General features: G+C 39.4%; 1 protein-coding gene across 1 annotated transcript; it reads right to left on the bottom strand.

Moving 5' to 3' along the window:
• Nucleotides 1-850: 850 nt before the first annotated feature.
• On the bottom strand, nucleotides 851-5566 carry LOC111243387 (uncharacterized). Its single transcript, XM_022788871.2, has 4 exons — nucleotides 4641-5566; nucleotides 4056-4337; nucleotides 3366-3831; nucleotides 851-2737 (listed from the first exon to the last, which is right to left on the bottom strand). The coding sequence occupies exons 1-4, from the start codon at nucleotides 5163-5165 to the stop codon at nucleotides 1239-1241; spliced, it is 2772 nt and encodes a 923-aa protein (XP_022644606.2). The 5' UTR covers nucleotides 5166-5566; the 3' UTR covers nucleotides 851-1238.
• Nucleotides 5567-17199: the final 11633 nt, after the last annotated feature.

The following is a 17199-nucleotide window of genomic DNA, read 5'->3' as shown; positions in this document are numbered from 1 at the left end:
GGCAGGAAATTGCCACCGCCGGTAACGGATTAAGTAAGAAAAACAACAGCTCGTGACCATCGTCTCTCATCCCCTACGCCTATATTTGTGGATGACCGATCTTGCGTCCTCTTTACTAGATCGCTTCATTCACATAAAGGGGCGAGTCCTCAGGCCGGTCCTATCATCGAAGTGACAGCGTTACATTATACCAATTCTTACTATATAGCAATCGAATAGTGAAGAATTGACGACATGGATGAACGAAAGCCACGGCGAGGGGAAGCGATGGTTTCCTTCGGGGAAGACTATTGTATCTAATTAGTGTCGTCAGCATCTCTACAAGCCCTGACAATAATCCCGCCTGTTTCTCTTCATGCTTTTTCTATAAGGTCCCATTGACTATCTTTGACCAAAAACAGAAAGTTGACTTGAGCTTGAGGTACATTGCCATCCGTTTACGTCTTATTTTCTGTATTTGTCCTTGTTCATCGAAATTTGTCTAGAAAACGCCGATGCAACATCAAAGTGTTCTTAAATTTCCTTTTAATTTTCAACCTAAAAGTTAAGTGCTGATATCATACGGGTGACCATTAAGCTCCTTAGCAGCAAATTTACGAGCGAAGATGGTCCAATTGATGGTATAATATAGGTTAACTTCATGAACGCCGTTTAATACTGTGATAAAATTTCTTTCTCTCTCTCTCTCTGACTGGCGCTGCTAGTTGATGACAGCTGAGCATTTATAAAAAAAAAATAATAGATATAAACCACTATAGTATCCAATGGTTAAAATCGCACCAGATATGCAGTTGTTTGTAAGAAGAGTAAAAATAAATTAATCTAGTGAATAAAAAAAAAAACGATCAAATTGATATTGTAAGGACTTCATTGCCCAGTATTTTATTATCGGCGTAATTGAACCGATTTTTTAAATGCTCGTAACGTTATACTTATACAAATCAACTGCTAGATTGGGTAATTTAAAAACAATGTATTTTATCCGCCGCAAGTGTTCACTACATTGTTAAGGCTAAGCAATCACGTCACAAAACAAGCACGACGTACTATTAATTCCACTATCTTTTTTGGAATGTTATATTATAAATAATTGTATTTACAAAATATAACTTTTAGCGTTTGAAGTTATAAATAAGAAATCGACTAGATAAAGGTTTGACCTCTAAATAGTTTAACCGACAGATGTCAGGTTTGAATATCAACACCTCTATCGGCTGATCCACCGGTAGTTGAGCCAGCTAGCCGTCGAAACTAAAGTATTCTTGGGTCTGCACCAGTAATGCGTCTAATTGTTGCTTAAGCTGGCTGAACGTCGGTCGGCCATCGGGGGATTCATGCCAGCATGCTTTCATGATCTCATAAAGCTCTATCGAGCAGGTTTCCGGCTGATGCAAACGAACGCCTTGTCGAAGCTGTTCAATAACCACATCTGGGGGTAAAGCCCCGAAGGGTTGTTCACCAAAAGTCGCAATCTCCCACATGAGCACGCCGAATGACCAGACATCCGACTTTTCCGAATACTCTGCTCGAGAGAACGATTCCAGTGCCATCCACCGAAACGGCAGTTTACCGGCCGACCGTTTGTAGTATAAACCTTCTGTGTATATATCACGGGAAAGGCCAAAATCGGTGATTTTGACTTTTGCATCTGATTCCAATAGAATATTGCGTGCCGCCAAATCTCTATGAACGAGCCGCCTTTCAGCGAGGTACTCCATACCTGACGAAATCTGCCATGCGAAACTGGTCATTTTCGTTTCTGAGAGGCTCGCGCTCTCGAGTTCGTTTCGGATTCGATCTAGGTAAGTTTTTAAATCGCCAAAAGGACAGTATTCGATAAGCATTGAAGCGTTATTCTCTTCTAAGCAAAAGCCTCTGAGACCGACGATGTTCGGATGGCTTCCCACACGCTTGAGAAACTCTATTTCTTGCCGAAATGCTTTTCGTTCTTCTGGCGGTAGGTTCTTATTAGGCATTTTAAGGGCTAAGACTTCTTTTTTGCCATCAATACGCACAATTGCTTTGTACACCTGGCCAAACGCACCGGAGCCAAGGCACTCTTCGACTTTTTCAAGCAAAAATCTTTCTCTTCTTTCGTGTAGCCCATAGAGTGGATTGTTCAGTAGAACACCAACGCCACGTACACGCTGGTGAACCGCTGAAAACAGCTCGGAATTTTGACTCCTAAGAAAGAGTTTCTTTTTTTTATAGGCTTTCCGCATGCGCGATTCGATCTCTGCGGGAATATAATCGGCACGTGTGTCAGACGTGTTCAAGTTCATATTCGTAAATGTCTCGACCCCATCGATACGTTTGGCCTCTCTCTTTGCCTTTATGTTACTCCAGATTATAGCTGACACAATAATCAGAGTACAGCCAATAGACACACAGCTGATAGCAATAGAAAAGAGGTGGTCTGAGAAACCCTTCGATGAAAATCTAAGATGATAATATTTTTCAGCTCTCGCACCAATGCCGGCATTGCTCACAGCCCTTACCGATACGACATAATGATCTGCATCCAACGACTCTTCCACGTAGTTAACTGAGGCATTCACATACCGAGTGATATTGAGTGGCGCAGAGTTCCTTGCCCAATTCAAATGTGCATTTTTCTTGATAGCAAGCCAGTAACCCATCACAGGGTTATCTGGACTAGTGTATGGAGGCGGATTCCATGTAATTCGTAAGCCGCGCCTTGTTCCTGTGACGCTGACCAGGCTTGGCGGTCCCGGAGCTGGAATAAAGTCAAAAACGCTCTAATAATTAGCCAACGTTCCCTTTGTCCTGAAGAAATGAAGTAATCAAGCTAATAAAGTTGACGCCGTTGCATTTAGCTCTTCGTATTTAGATTTATGATTATTGATTATTTTAATTATATTTGTCTTGGATCAATAGCACTCCGGACGCAATTTTGAAACGCTTCTGACGTGAAGCTCTCAAACTTCCTGAGCACTGAATCCTGCTGTCATGCCTCGGTCCGAAAAGCGAGATCTGCGTTTCCTGACTCAACTCAGAAACGTAGGTTTTATATTTTATTTTTTTCAATATAAAATTTGCCGAAATTCGAAATGTAGATTTAAATATATCGCACGCGCATTAGTTAACTTGCTTGGTGAATCCCTAAGTTAACCTTTAATACGAAAACGAAAATTGATATTCTGCGATTTGCTGATGAAACACTACATTGACGATAACTTCCTGGACTATAGTCGTTTGTATATCATTCGTATCATCAATGTATAGAGTATCTTAAAATCCTCCTTCTATCGCTGTAAATAAAAATATGATTTTGTTAAATACGATCATTAAACAGTGCGCCTATTTATATCTACATTTATCGTTACGTTGACTGTGATAGTTACCGCAGCTGGAGAAATTGTGCCTGAATGCGTCGAGACAGGTGAGCGTTTCGAACGGCAGTCTGAAAGCCTCCCCCTTTTCCTCGCCCGTAAAATCTGTCGATCGGATTATCAGCGTATAATTCATAGCAAACTCCAGTTTATCGAGGTCCTTTTGAAACAAATCATACGGCTCCGATCGGCTGTAGATTTGACGCGCTCGTTCCGACTGCGGAAGAATATAAATGGAATATTGACATGACGGCAGTCCTTTGTGCGTGAGGGCGATACTAGCTGTTATTCCAAGGCTGCTGCCTCTTTGCTGGACGACGCGTACTTCCGTCGGAGCCTCGAATCTGCCCGGTTCCTGCGGGACAGACGTCCAACGCGAAACCCTCGCAGCTAAAACGCCGTCCACTGTCACTGGGGTTATACGATATTGATATTGGCCACCCGGTGGGACGAAGATGGGCATCAAACCTTGCGAAAGCTGAGATATAGCATGCACAGAAAATAACTGTTATTCAGTATCAATTTGAAACCAACCCATACTTTATACTAGAATTCATAGTAGATTTACGTTTTCCAGGATAACACTTCTGCTGTCCACGAATAAAGATCTATTCCAATTTTAGTAATTTCAACATTCCCTACAGTATGTTCCTGTAAATGTTCTTATCTATGAACAATAGAAATATTTAAGCTGTACAATACCATGCCTAGAACTCGCCACGACTCGTCCACGTACGCTCGATCCTGCGGTCGTGATCGATGCTCGACAATGAAGACAACAGGCACAGATGAGCTCAAGTACAGCCTAGAGGTCGTATTAAATAGAGACCATTTAAATAAAAAGCCTACGGCAGCCTTTTTAACGTAGTTGAAGCAAATTGCCCGCGGTCGATCCAATCGCAAATCTGCTAACTTCGCTGAACTAGTCAATACTGTCTGTGCCAGCTCTTTACGGAAATTGCAAGCGATTGTACATTCAGCACGCTAAAAAGGATAGTAATAAAGTGAAGCCATTTTTCAGGTTAAACAAGTGACTACCATCAGTAATTTCACTTTATTTTTAATTATTTGTTTCTTTATCAGCTCATTCTATTTAATTGATGTTAGTAGCAATAGACTTGTATCCTCGGATAGCTTCACTGCCTAGACTGGCGAAGCATAGGAGTACGTCGAAAACAAATAATCTATCGATTCTTCGTTGCTTGATGAGGGTGTAACTCAACATTACGATGTATAAAGAGGTCATTTAAGTTTAAATCATTTTCAGAAGGTAGGCGATAGACCTACCGATTTACACTGTTGATCACAGCCGTCTTCAGGTACCTCACAGGCTGCTTCACAAATACGACACTTTTCATTGTTTCCGCAGTTGGCATCTGTTAGAAAACCTCGGTTATTTCGCAATCTTCCAAGATCAGGAGCAAGTAGAAGGAGACACATAGCTTTACATCTGCCGATTCGAACAGCGGTAATAAATTCACTAGCGTTTGACATCGGCGATTTAAACGACGTTGGCATGTCTCGCATATCCTGCAGAAGCTGTCTATCAAATGTACTTGCGCTTGATAGCGATGATGGACTGACAAATTGTGGCACGGCACTACCATGGATGACCTCGCTGAAAGAATTTGCAGTGATCCCCAGAAGGCTGTAATTGCCTATGGTAGACCGATTTTCTCCATTTGTGAAGAGGTTAACAGAGGAATACGTCGCGTCGTTGTCCAACGCACGACCAAACAGTGATGAGTTGCACTTAGTGAAGAACAAGACGATGGACAAAAGAACTTTGACTAATACGAACATATTCATCATTGCCACTCGGGTTCTTGGACGAGGTCAAAACGCTCAGCTTCACGGGACTGGTTCCATTAAAGCATCTAACCTGTTGATCATACACTTCTAGTTAAACTTCATGGTGCTTAAATCTTTCAATAAAGTTCGATTAATTTCAACAGCGCGATCGATCACAAAATACGGAGAGCAATCGATCGATCATTTGAGACTGCTTCAACTAAGTGGAAACATGATGTCGCGTTCATTATATTGAAGCCCGCGACAGTTAGTGGGCTTTGGGGAAAGGGTTCGTCTGAGCTGAAACCTCATATGTCTTTCTCATGAAGTGTGCCTAGCATGTGGTGCTAATTTAAGACTAAGAACAGACTCAGATATTCAACATTAAATAGAACGCGTTTTGATAATTATACGTAGGCAATTATTAGCGAAAGCCTTTTAGTCTGTATATAACAAAATATATTAGATAATTAAACCTGGTTGAGTCAGGTGACTTTCTCTCTCAAAACCTTCGTCGTAGGCGATGACCTCTAGGGTCGGCTATTGTTCAACTCCAAAACGTGTAAAGGTTGCGTACATTTATGAAGCCAGAAGCAAATCATAAACATAAAGCACGCTTTTGTGCATAGCATAGCATAGCTTATTATAAAGTCAGGTTTGTGTATCGTCGTTGGGCGTATTTGGTAACAACTTCTATTTCTAACCGAAACTTCAGTGAAATGACAAATTTAAAAGAAATAATTCTATTAGAAGTTACGTATAATAAACGCTAAATACAATGACGCAGTTTTGTATTGGACTGGGTAGCGACCCATAAATGTCTACGCTTTATTATTTTCCTTAAATAAATAATAAAAATAGTACTTCAGTACGGTTTCACTCCTAGACTGAGGTTTGACCGACGAGGAAAGTCTAATACTACCATAACTTCTTTCGGTCAACCTTGACCTGATGCAGGTGAACAGGGGAACTAAGTTCTAAAGGCTTCCTTCGTAAAATTCATAGTTTAGAATTAAGTGAACTACGTTTTCATGTCCGAGAAATAAATACATACAGCTTAGTGTATAGCGAAACTGTGTGTGCTCTTCACATGTGGCTGCCTGTTCAAAATACGCAATCTACCTTTTGCCCATCCGTTATGCGACCTTGTGTTGCAAGGACTTCCAGTGGAAAATTCAGGAGCATCATCCAAGCTGTGCTATTATATAACAAGTACGTATGTAAGCTATTTAAGTGATATAATAGAATTTGGTAACAATGTGTAATTTATGTGTCAACCGTATAAAAGTAGTTTGCAACTCTTTTCAATCATTATACTGCTATGCAATTTGATAATAGGTTTTCCGTATTTAGCTGCTGCAAGGTCTTGTACTAACAAAAACATTTACTCACATATATCGACATACCTACTTAAACATACGCAATAGAAAAAAATAGAATCTGTTAGCGAAAGCTCAAAGACTTAGGAAAGTTCCCCTCGAACCGAGCTCAAAGTTTAGCTTTCGCACGAATTAGGCGCCAGACCCGATTTCATCGGAACCATTCATTGTTGCAAATATATGACTCTGCTTGTCAGAAGGGGTTCAGCGCTCCCTTGCATCGAATCCGCTCTTGCAAATCGGCGAGTCTGAGGGGCAAACGACGGGGCTGGTGATTTCTTAGAGTCGAGAATTTTGAGTTACTACTACGAGGGGTCTGCCAGTTACCTGAAATACAGTGAATAGGATAATAATGATTGCAGCAATTTCAAACAAATACACTTTTGTAAAGACTTCGTTATACACCTTCTGTATAAGGCTTCAATGACAGCATACACTACATATAATCTCCGGGGACTCATCGTATCTCATCAGAAAGAACAGGGTGATGCCTGTAATTGACTGGTACAATCCACCAATCGACGGCGATCAGTTCAATTTATCTGCACGATAGAATAGTCATCAGGATCGCGCTATTTACTATCACAAGAAGAGCACATTGTTCACAACTGGTATAAGATGGAAGCATGCTATTATTACATTATGGCTTGCCCAAATCCGCTTATTCGAAGAATAAGGAATGAAATGCAATTTATGCTCATATGTATATAGATTAGAAGGCGCCTGAGCATCAGAGTTCTATTTGACCCCAAGACCTCTGATGGCTCCTACCTTCAAACCTCGAACAATGTAGCTCTAACATTGGGCAGATCGAGCTGCACCTACCTAACGACCTGTAGCTGGGAAAAACTGTCAGCTCTTCATCAATGAATACATCTCTTATATATTTCCATGCAGAATATACGCTTCGCCTGCACTAATCCATCCTTACATGCAAATTGTAGTCGGAATGTGAGGTAGGACAACGAGAAGGTCGCAAAGGAAAACGTACGTATAAAATTTGCAAAATGCCTTTCTATACACGATGCATAATATGATCGCAGCTAACCTGGCTAACTTACATATCGATATTGTCAATGTTAAATGCGAAAAATTCGGCCTACATGGGGACCGTAAAGTTCAATAAAGTTTCGATTATCAAGTTATAAAATCGAAAAAGATTGCGAACCGTATTTGGTCAAACAATCTAAACAGTCATCGAAATGTTGTAGGTGAGTATAGCATTTTTTGACGCGGTGCTCCAAACTCCACATAAGACATTCCATGCTCTCTAGAAGTCTGTAACGCTGCCTATGACGATGCGGAACTATCCATTGTTCTGAAGCTTTATACTTTAGCTTTATTACGAATAGCTTTATTACTTCAAATGTACTAACAAAAAAAAGACCAGAATTTTCCACAAGAGAAAAACGGAAATTTTTACGAAAAACACCGATTCCTGTAAAGGGAGTTACAACATGACGGTTTAAAAAGCACTGTTTTTGACAGCTTCTACATGATGTCCTGTCTATAAAGATCATTTTCTTGGAGAAGACTTTCAATCCCCTATATGGAACGAATAGCAGAGCTATCTGAACGGCTACCCAACGCAAATGTTGGCATTATTTTAAGTAATTTGTTAATTTAATTAATTATGTTATCCTAGTTTGTTTTTGTGATTACTTTCTCATTACGTATAGCTAGATAGTGTATTTTAACGATGGACACCATATCAGAGATGCATAATTTCATAGAGTGACATTAGGTAAAGCTTCGGTGAACACTTTTACATGGCAAAACGTTATACAATACGAATCGATTGTCCTTACTCAAGACTGTAATTACGGTACAAGGTTTTCATTTTACGCTTTAATACAACGAGCACTTTGCCGTCGTCTTCTAATGCATGCTCTGAAGATGCATGATGTGTGTTGACAAAAAAGACATCTCACTTCATGCAAATTTCGGCCCACTGCTTACCATAGCAGATATGCGTTCATTCGCTACCCCTGGTACTGAACAATTTAAATGAAGATCAATTAGTATCCAATGTGTTCGAGCCAAATAACCCCTCACCGAAATTATTATTTTTGCCCGAAATCGACGATCCACCTTAGTTCTCATTCGGCTTCGGAAAAACAAAAGCAACAGTTTCAGGAAGCCGAAAAGTGCCCAATAGAAAATGTATATTTAAAGAGCAATTAAATGGGCCAAAAAGCAGTTTTTGACGTGTCCGGACCTATACGTAAATGGTAACGGCCGTTTCGAGGAATAGAATATCGACTTCCAATTGGGTCGTTCAAATAAACTCGAAGCTTTCTTGGGACTTTTTCATAAGGTGCCAAAAAAATGGCGTGAAGGTAATCCAAATTTTAGTTTCGCTGTAATTCTTCGTATACAGCGTAACGGGTTGACACAATAACAAATTGACACCTAGTAATGTTATCGCAGATCAAAAAGAGATTTTCTAAAAATGGTAAGTAAATGCCTTAAGTCTAGAATTTAACATGTACTTATAATAGTGAGTGTTGAATGAAAATTATCATCAAGAGTGACACTTTGGGTACATGTAAGAACTACCTTGTAAGAACAAGTTCAGAGTCTCACCCAGAGGGTTGTATACATTGAACTGTCAAAAAAGTATTTACCGTTTTTAAGTCAAAATTAAAGCAAACGTTTCTCTATATATGCTCTATCCACGTTATTTTGACCGAACACTTTCTGCCATTTTTCTGGTGGCAGTTTAATTCCATAACTGTAGAACTTCAGTAGTTTCTGGGTGACAAATGGTGACAGGAGATCTTTGCAATCTTTTGTTGAAAATAAATTCGCATTAGATAGTTCTGCAACGATCAAACAGATGATAGTTTAACCGCGCAGGATCCGGGCTGTACGGGGAATACACTGGAACTTTCTGTCCAGTATCTCTCCATTTTGCCGTGTAGTTCTGTGTGTGCTCTGGCATTGTCATGGTGAAGGACGACCGCTCACTGATCTTCCCAGTTGTCGACAGTAGAAATACAAATAAAGCATTTTGTCAGGCGGCAGCAACTCATAATACACGATTTCTTCAAAGTCTCGCTAAACACATAGAGCATCATAATAAAATTGTAGAATACAACGAATCTTTGTAGAAATCACTCATCTTCAAAACATTCTGTTTTAAATCTCGATAAAACTTTCAGATAACATCAATGTCACCCGACACGACTCATCTGGTTCGAGTTATGTGACTTTGAAGGCTAGATTTTGACTAGAAAGGTGGTTGGTGATTTTTCAGTGGCTCGATACAATCCTCTAACGAATGCCTCCCCTTTTATTATAGGCGTTTAGGCTGCGACTTCGTTTTTTGTCTTTTCAATTTTGACTCGAGACGTTCGCGCGTTATCTTGTTATTTCTTTTACTTTTGCCAACAGATCGGAGGTTATTTCGTATCATGCCTTAAAGTGTCAACAGGTGGTCATAAACTCTGACTAAGGTAAAATTAATGTTTCGAGTTTTATGGCACTGCTTCTAGACATTATTTCGAACGGCTGCCCCCTCCGGCCCGACAGAAGCGCCCAGTCTCAAACGTTAACCATATTACTTGTATATTTAGTAAAGAAGCAAATAGCCACTAAGCCATTGCAAGAACGGATTATTGTTAGCCGCTCTTCCGTTGGCTTTCTTAACAAAATGTCTGCTATCGACAGCATAGCCGATTTCGTTGGCTGGCTCTTCGTTCCTGCCAAGGATTCGGTTAAGGACTTGTGATGATCCAGGACGGCATCTTTAAATATTTTATCGAAATTCTTTTCCGCGGTTGGCATTATCTCTTCAGTTGCTCCCTCTCTGGCAGTATAACAGATAGCCTGTCAACGATTCCGCGACTTTTTAGAAGCATTTTGGATTTGGCGTTTGATAAGACTAAAGGACATTAGAATAGCCTTCAACACTTGCCAAGATTGTTTCTCTTTAGACATTTGATATACCAAAATTATAACCTAAAAAAGACATAGCATTACTTGTCTTGGCACAAGTGACAATAAAATGAAAGGCAAAACAGAGTAACTAGAAGTTTTAACAGGTATCCACAACAAAAGTCCCATCATTGGCATAAAAGATGATGAATTCGTTGCTGCATAGAAACAAGGGCTCAAAAAGCTTAATAGGAGCATTTTGAAAAGTAAAAAAAGGATGGTAATGCTCAAATTGTCACGGATTCTCTCGTAGAGGATATACCTGTTACAGTATAGATGCGAACGTTCATTCAATTGATTCAGGATGTTAATGAGTTCCATCCGATTAATACTGAGTTAATTACAGTAAACGTTAAATCAGCAGGACCATGCCTAAAGAGAAGGTACGTTTCGTAATGATACAAATTCGTCAAGAGGCCGGAGGAACCGTCCGTTTTTTTCAGAATTTCATCTAATGGGCGGCCTGATCATTCTTCATTGTTAGGTGGAACTTGGCCAATATGCATTACAAATCCAAATGTTTAACGTAAAAAACATGTAAGAAGCTGGTCGTACAATCGGCAAAAAAAGCTGTCCAATTATCAAAACGTTACCACTGAAGGTAAATGATTATAAATTTTTTCCTCTGTAAAAACACATCTTAGAAAGACGCCCTCAGCTCTTAAGTCAGCTATATTAAAGTTAGCTATTACGAGTCAAAACAAAGCGCCCGCTCGATACTAAAAGCAGCAAAAAGGAATATAGACGCTGGCCGTGTCAAGACATTTTTTAACCAATCGTGTTTCTTTCCGATTGCATGGTGTACCAAGACGACGTTACGGTTGCAAGAAATAAAAGACAATACCATGTGCAATGATTCGTGGAAGTAGAGCAAGAGGTTGCTGCTAACGATTAAAAGGCCAATGGTAAGCGCATCATACAGATCGCCAAATTGTGTGGTATTTATATGTTTAAATATAAAAAACCTTTTATATTAGCTACAGATTGTCTTCGGGTGGTATTTCGTCACACTAATACCCAAGCAATAGCCAGAGTAACCATAGACATGGTATAGCGGCCAGGAAATGCTAGTAATCGAGAGAAAAGCATGGCATGCCATATTTCTTACTAACTGAGAGAACTTGAGATTTTTCGATATTTAGCAATATACAGTTGCCACCGTTTTCTACCTCGGTCACAAACTAGGGCAGAGACAAAAAAAAGATGGGAATGCAAGGGTTATTATATGGGGAACTTATATGTAAAAAAAGAGCACACATAGTTCCTCTATTTAAGAAATATCGCAGTTACTGCTATTGTTATCATTCACGATGTCCTTGCCACAGAACAAAGGGCGCATCCTCGTCGCCAATACAATAGCACCCCAATTTTGCTGTCTAGGTAGAAGATTAATACCCACGCTAATGATACATTGAATGTATTACCTTATTTCACATAATATCTAACACAAAATGGTGTTCCAGATTTCTAAAAGCTAGTTCATAGTCGGCAAGAGGTATTCGTACCTGAAAAATAATTCATTACTGCCACGTCTTGACCTTTAGCTGATTGTTACTAAATAAGCGTTACCAATTATTATAGATAGTGATCTCGGTCAGTCTAACATTATCTGATCAACCTTGCCAATGCGCCAGCCTGCATTCACAGAGAAACACAATGCGTAATCCATGTAACAGTATAATTTTATATATATATATATATATATATAAATCAGTCCCGCTGATTTTCGTAATCTTTCGATTTATCGCAGTCACAAGACGCCGTTTATACAGGGGGTTTCATATGCAGCCGATGGCCCTCCTTTGATACTGCCCTCACACGTGACCTACGTATCGTTAAATTATTGTTATCAGAACGTTTGCAGTATGGTAAGTTCTGCTAGTCCGGATATCCTCACCTCTATGTATAGGCGCTTCACTGAGTTATGAAGTTATAAGTTAGTTATAAACTAGCACATTTGTTTGAGCGAAGCATTTTAAACTGGGCTGATTGGGAGCTTAATAGTCATACTTGTGGAAACAACTGGCAAAAAACTCGTTACTCAAAAAATTATTTATATTAGAATATCTAGTTTTTATTCGTTGCTGAGAAAATTCAAAGTATTGGTCAATACATAGCATTGAGCCATAAGAATCACTGTCTTTTGAAATGATACGGATAGACCAGACGCCAATGAGTGAAAAACGGTTTTATCTTTTCGGTTTTTCAATTCTGTTAACCCAAATCATTGTCTCTAGCCTACCGGAGATCAAGTCGAATAGATCGCATGTGAAACTGCGTTAACATAGAAAAGAGAAACTGCTTGACAGGGAACTCAATTGGCTTGAAGGCAACGACATGCTACGTGAGAACTCACGAGTCCCACAGCCAAAACGAAACTAAAAGTCTCACGTGACAGTACATGTTAGTCATAAAGTATTTTAGCTTCCTTCAAAGAACAATGTTTCGATTGCTTAGAAGCCACTTCGTATACCTACCCATGCCCCCTTCGATGCCAAACGATGAGACGCCGTGTCAGCGCACTTGATTGACACCTACATTAAAAAAAAAGTTGGGTAAAACGAAAATACAATGTTGTCAAAAGTCTGATATGATAGGTAGACACTGTGGTTCGATAAAAAAAAAATGATGTGAATGACCAATGAACACAAAATGTGCCACGTCTGAAGTGGAACTTCGCTCTGAAGCAATGAATGGATTCTGTTGCAGTCGCTCAGGCATAACCAGTGTTAAAATTATAGCCATAAACTCATCAGGGGACATTAGCAGATGTTTGGGGAACCCAGAGACGTATTACTGGAATGATACATAGAGATTCTAGAAAATCGTTTATCAACCGCTGTCTCGAATAAGTTAATATTTCGGTTAAATGCTAGTTAGTGATTTCCTAAGCCATAAAAACAAGCAGAGTCACTTCGAGGGACTTTGGAATAATAAGCGATTCATCTGATCCTACCAAGTGAAACACTTCTCTCGTCTCTGAAAAATATTTTGTCCATGTATTTACACAATTTTTTTGTGGGCATATTTTGTGCATTTTTCTTGGTGGCATCAGGGGTTTACAGTGGCATATACAACTAAACGCCAGAGTAGACCGCTTTGTGTGCTTGAATCCAAAATTACTTTCAGTACTCGTAAAATCTTGCAAAGAGCCTAAAGTGACCTTGGACGCATTGGTCATATTTTCGTTTTTGCCCACGCATTATATTCCTGTGTTTTTAACTGGACTTTAAGTCAAACGCTAAAGTGATACGCACTAACAATGGATCGTTGGTGTTCCATATGGCGTACACGAATTGGGAGACACGTGACTGGCGTTTCATTAATGATACAGTTAGACTCAATGCTCATCAAACAATAATGAATGAAACATTCCCAATAGACACCTCTCTATTTCTATGGAGGTGGCGGCCGAAAGGATAACATTCTCGTTATTGTATTAACTTACAACTTGTAAAGATTTTTTTGTTTTTTTCGACCTTAGGGTGCGATCAGAATAGAATGAATACCTGTTTGGCCGCCGTCCGTACAAAACAGGGAACAGATCCTTTATGTCACCAGTGTAAATCTATGGTGGTACTTCAGGACGGTAAAAAAACGTATGACTTTGACGTGTAATGTTATAGCCTCTGTCGTAGATGCGCTATATAAAATGCAATGAATGAACAATATAAAATGCGCAATGATTAGTGCGTCCAGCTTGACAAAATGCGCGATGGAACTCCTTCGTAGGACGTGTTTCGAAGGGTAGGATCTGGCAAAAAGTTATTGGTGTCTATACATGAATTTCATTACGTATAGGTATTGGCCATGTGTGGTCACGTGTGTAATGTATCGTATGTAAATCGGTCTATTACACTGACGATACTAGGTTTTATTTCTAGATAATTTATTTAATCTATTTATTTTATTTCGAGATTGTTTGAAATGTACTAGGGTTGTCCTTGCGACAATGTGTACCCAATGTAACTAGCATTAAGAACGATTACAGCTTTAATTCGGAGGTTTCAATCTGCCAATAGAGTCTTTAATCGTACGTAGGGTAATATGGTAGACATGTACTTTATTGCTGAAATACGCTACATAGAAATAATTCCAACAAGATGTTCTGAGAGCAGGGTAGAAGCTCCAAGAATGCAGAGGTTCGAAACGACGCAGAATGCCTTGGAAGGCCAACTGTTGGAGCCAGTTGAGTTAGAAATTAGATTTTCGTCTCTCTAAAACGAGCGTCCTATTCCATATCGAAAATGTGTGTGTATCACAAATGGCTTTTTGAGTTATTTTGGTGAAATATTGAGCCTTTCAAGTCTAGGCTCTAATGACGGTCTTTTGGTGTACCTTTATCGAGTAGTTTATACGCCGCCTGAACATCGGCAGCAATGCAGACCGTCGGTTTCGAGCCAAAATTAAAACCTTAACTTTAGGGCGCATTCGTCCAGAGCGACAAGATAAAACAACAGCTAGTCTTCGCTCTTTTTTAGACGTCCTTTGTTCTTAGAAAAAATCGGATGTACGATAAGTGGATCAAAGCATGTCCATTACGACAAGCAACATTTTTTTCTGAATTGGAACGTACTATATATACATATGTATAATTTTGGCTTGAAAGGAATGCATTTTCTATATATTTCTGCAATAGGTAGGAAATTATCCTTGCCTTTAGGAGCACTTGTGTCTTTCTGTGTCCGAAATAACTGCAAGTACGATCCTGAAGCTGTCTGGCGTTATTTGAGGGCGCTTACTCCATTTTGAGCAATGAACATGCAATATTCAAGTACGTCAAAGTTGCGTTCCTCGAGTGTACCCTTCGTACACAAGCTGTCAGATTTTTTTGTTGCAAAAGCTTTTTTTGTTTCACAAAAGAATCAGACTCTCTCGTGTTGAACCGCAACATCTGTTTCGATAGAGGCAATATGTATTATATACGGAATCTCCTGTAAAATACTTCGAATGCGATCTATAGCTATGTACGATATGTACTTTTTTAAGCTATGGTGATTTAATGAAAAAAAAAAATATTCCGTTCTGCATCGTACCTAATAGAGCAGGTTATGCTTTGCTTCCTTTAAGATATGTAACGGAATTTCATTCCGCAGGGTTGGTCGCACCTGGAGTGACTTTCAATTCCTGTAAGTGTTTTTTTCCTTCGAACTTAGGTAGAAATAAAGTCGCTCGATAATTTTTAGCCTTACACACATTTCTCCGTCGTTTACTATTTTATATCTGCTTAAACATTTTTAGTATTTTACGTAATTCGTAGTTAATAGTTTCTTTTGAAGTAAGTGAATTGTACGTGTAGTTTGAAACCTTGGAAAGTTATGTCTACGCTTCTTAATTGAATTTTTCTAACATTTTCTCCTAGTTTAAGCATTGCTTTCGTGCCAGGAAGTTTGACTATAATAGACATTACGCCAGCTGCGTGCTCCTTGTGAGATATACAGTCTGTTATCTTCGCTTCGAGTGCATCAATTGCAAATATTGGCCTAAGATGAAAAAAGTTGCACACATAAAGTTCCCTTGTTTAAACATTCATTCTACACTTCGTACCGTGTGCACGCTGCCTTAGCGTACTATAGATTGTAAAAGATGCGCCTTTTACAAAGTTCTGTTCAATTTGGACGCGTTCTTCCTTAAAGCGAAACTAAGGAACTATGCTGCGTGCGGCAATTGACTCGTCAGTTAACTTCCAAATCTTCTATATCTGAAAAATGCGACTAAATTTAATTATACATCAGTGCTTAAGACAAGAGAGTATATGGATAAATCTCAAAAGGGACGCTCAGACACCCATGATGAACGACATCACTGGTAGCCGATGCAGTCCTTCAAAATATAAGCATATCGCCGTGCATACAAATCATTGACCCGCGATCTTCGTTGCCTTATTGTGTTTCCGTTAGAGCCAATGATGATACTCTTGATAAATTAAGAACAAATTATCTGTGCATGATTAGGTTGAATTGGCTTTTAGAAAGCGTTCATAATTTGTTAGAATTCAATGTTTTACCTTACAATTATGAGATTTTATTTAAAGACTGAATACCGATTGTTTTGGTTGTACTTCTGCGTATCCATAATTAAAAGTCGATGTTGTCCGGTCACTGTTATGTGATATTTCAGGCAAGCGTCTTTCGTACTCAACATAAATACTAACACTTTTTAGAATCCTTCTAAGATAACTAAGGGGACTCGATCCTTTTCGCTCTAACAGAAATTACAAGCTGTGTTATTCCAGCCTATGCTCACAGACAAATCTCGTATCTCCCCATCTACTCTTGTAACAAACCATGTACCTGTTCAGGCTCAATCACCCTCTATGTTTCGAGTTTGATTTCCGGTATTGCCGTTAAGCGTTCCATGCGTCAAACGGCTGGCTTTTAGTACGAAATAAAGTCTGCCCGTGCCCAGGTTCGAACCTAGACCATAACGTGTCCCTAGGTTTTGCCCTGCGGGCCAAGCATCTGATGAAATGTCCCACGTCGATACCCGACGTGAAACTCGAATTCGATAACTTTGTGTTAGGCTCGTTTGATATCTCGTAAGAGGATGTGCTACTGGGAAGCTACGTGATCTCACACGTACGTAAACGTTTCTATAACTACGTAATAAGCCGTATGTGGTTAGTATTTAAGCTAGTCTGTTTGAAACAAAACAAGCGTATCAATAAGACGAATACCGAAGAAATAAGAAAGAACACACTCGACAATTATACTTTTATCGTAGACCAATAATTTTCT

The sequence above is a fragment of the Varroa destructor genome, unplaced genomic scaffold, assembly GCF_002443255.2.
Source record: "Varroa destructor unplaced genomic scaffold, Vdes_3.0 BEIS01000001.1, whole genome shotgun sequence".
Lineage (NCBI taxonomy): Eukaryota > Metazoa > Arthropoda > Arachnida > Mesostigmata > Varroidae > Varroa > Varroa destructor.
This window is presented reverse-complemented; position numbering and strand designations above follow the sequence as displayed.

Coding starts and splice junctions, on each gene's coding strand:
- LOC111243387 (XM_022788871.2), bottom strand. CDS start 5,165: ATGATGAATATGTTCGTATTAGTCAAAGTTCTTTTGTCCATCGTCTTG. Junction 4,338..4,640: donor GTGATCAACAGTGTAAATCG/GTAGGTCTATCG, acceptor TATCCTTTTTAG/CGTGCTGAATGTACAATCGC. Junction 2,738..3,365: donor GCACAATTTCTCCAGCTGCG/GTAACTATCACA, acceptor ACTTTATTCCAG/CTCCGGGACCGCCAAGCCTG.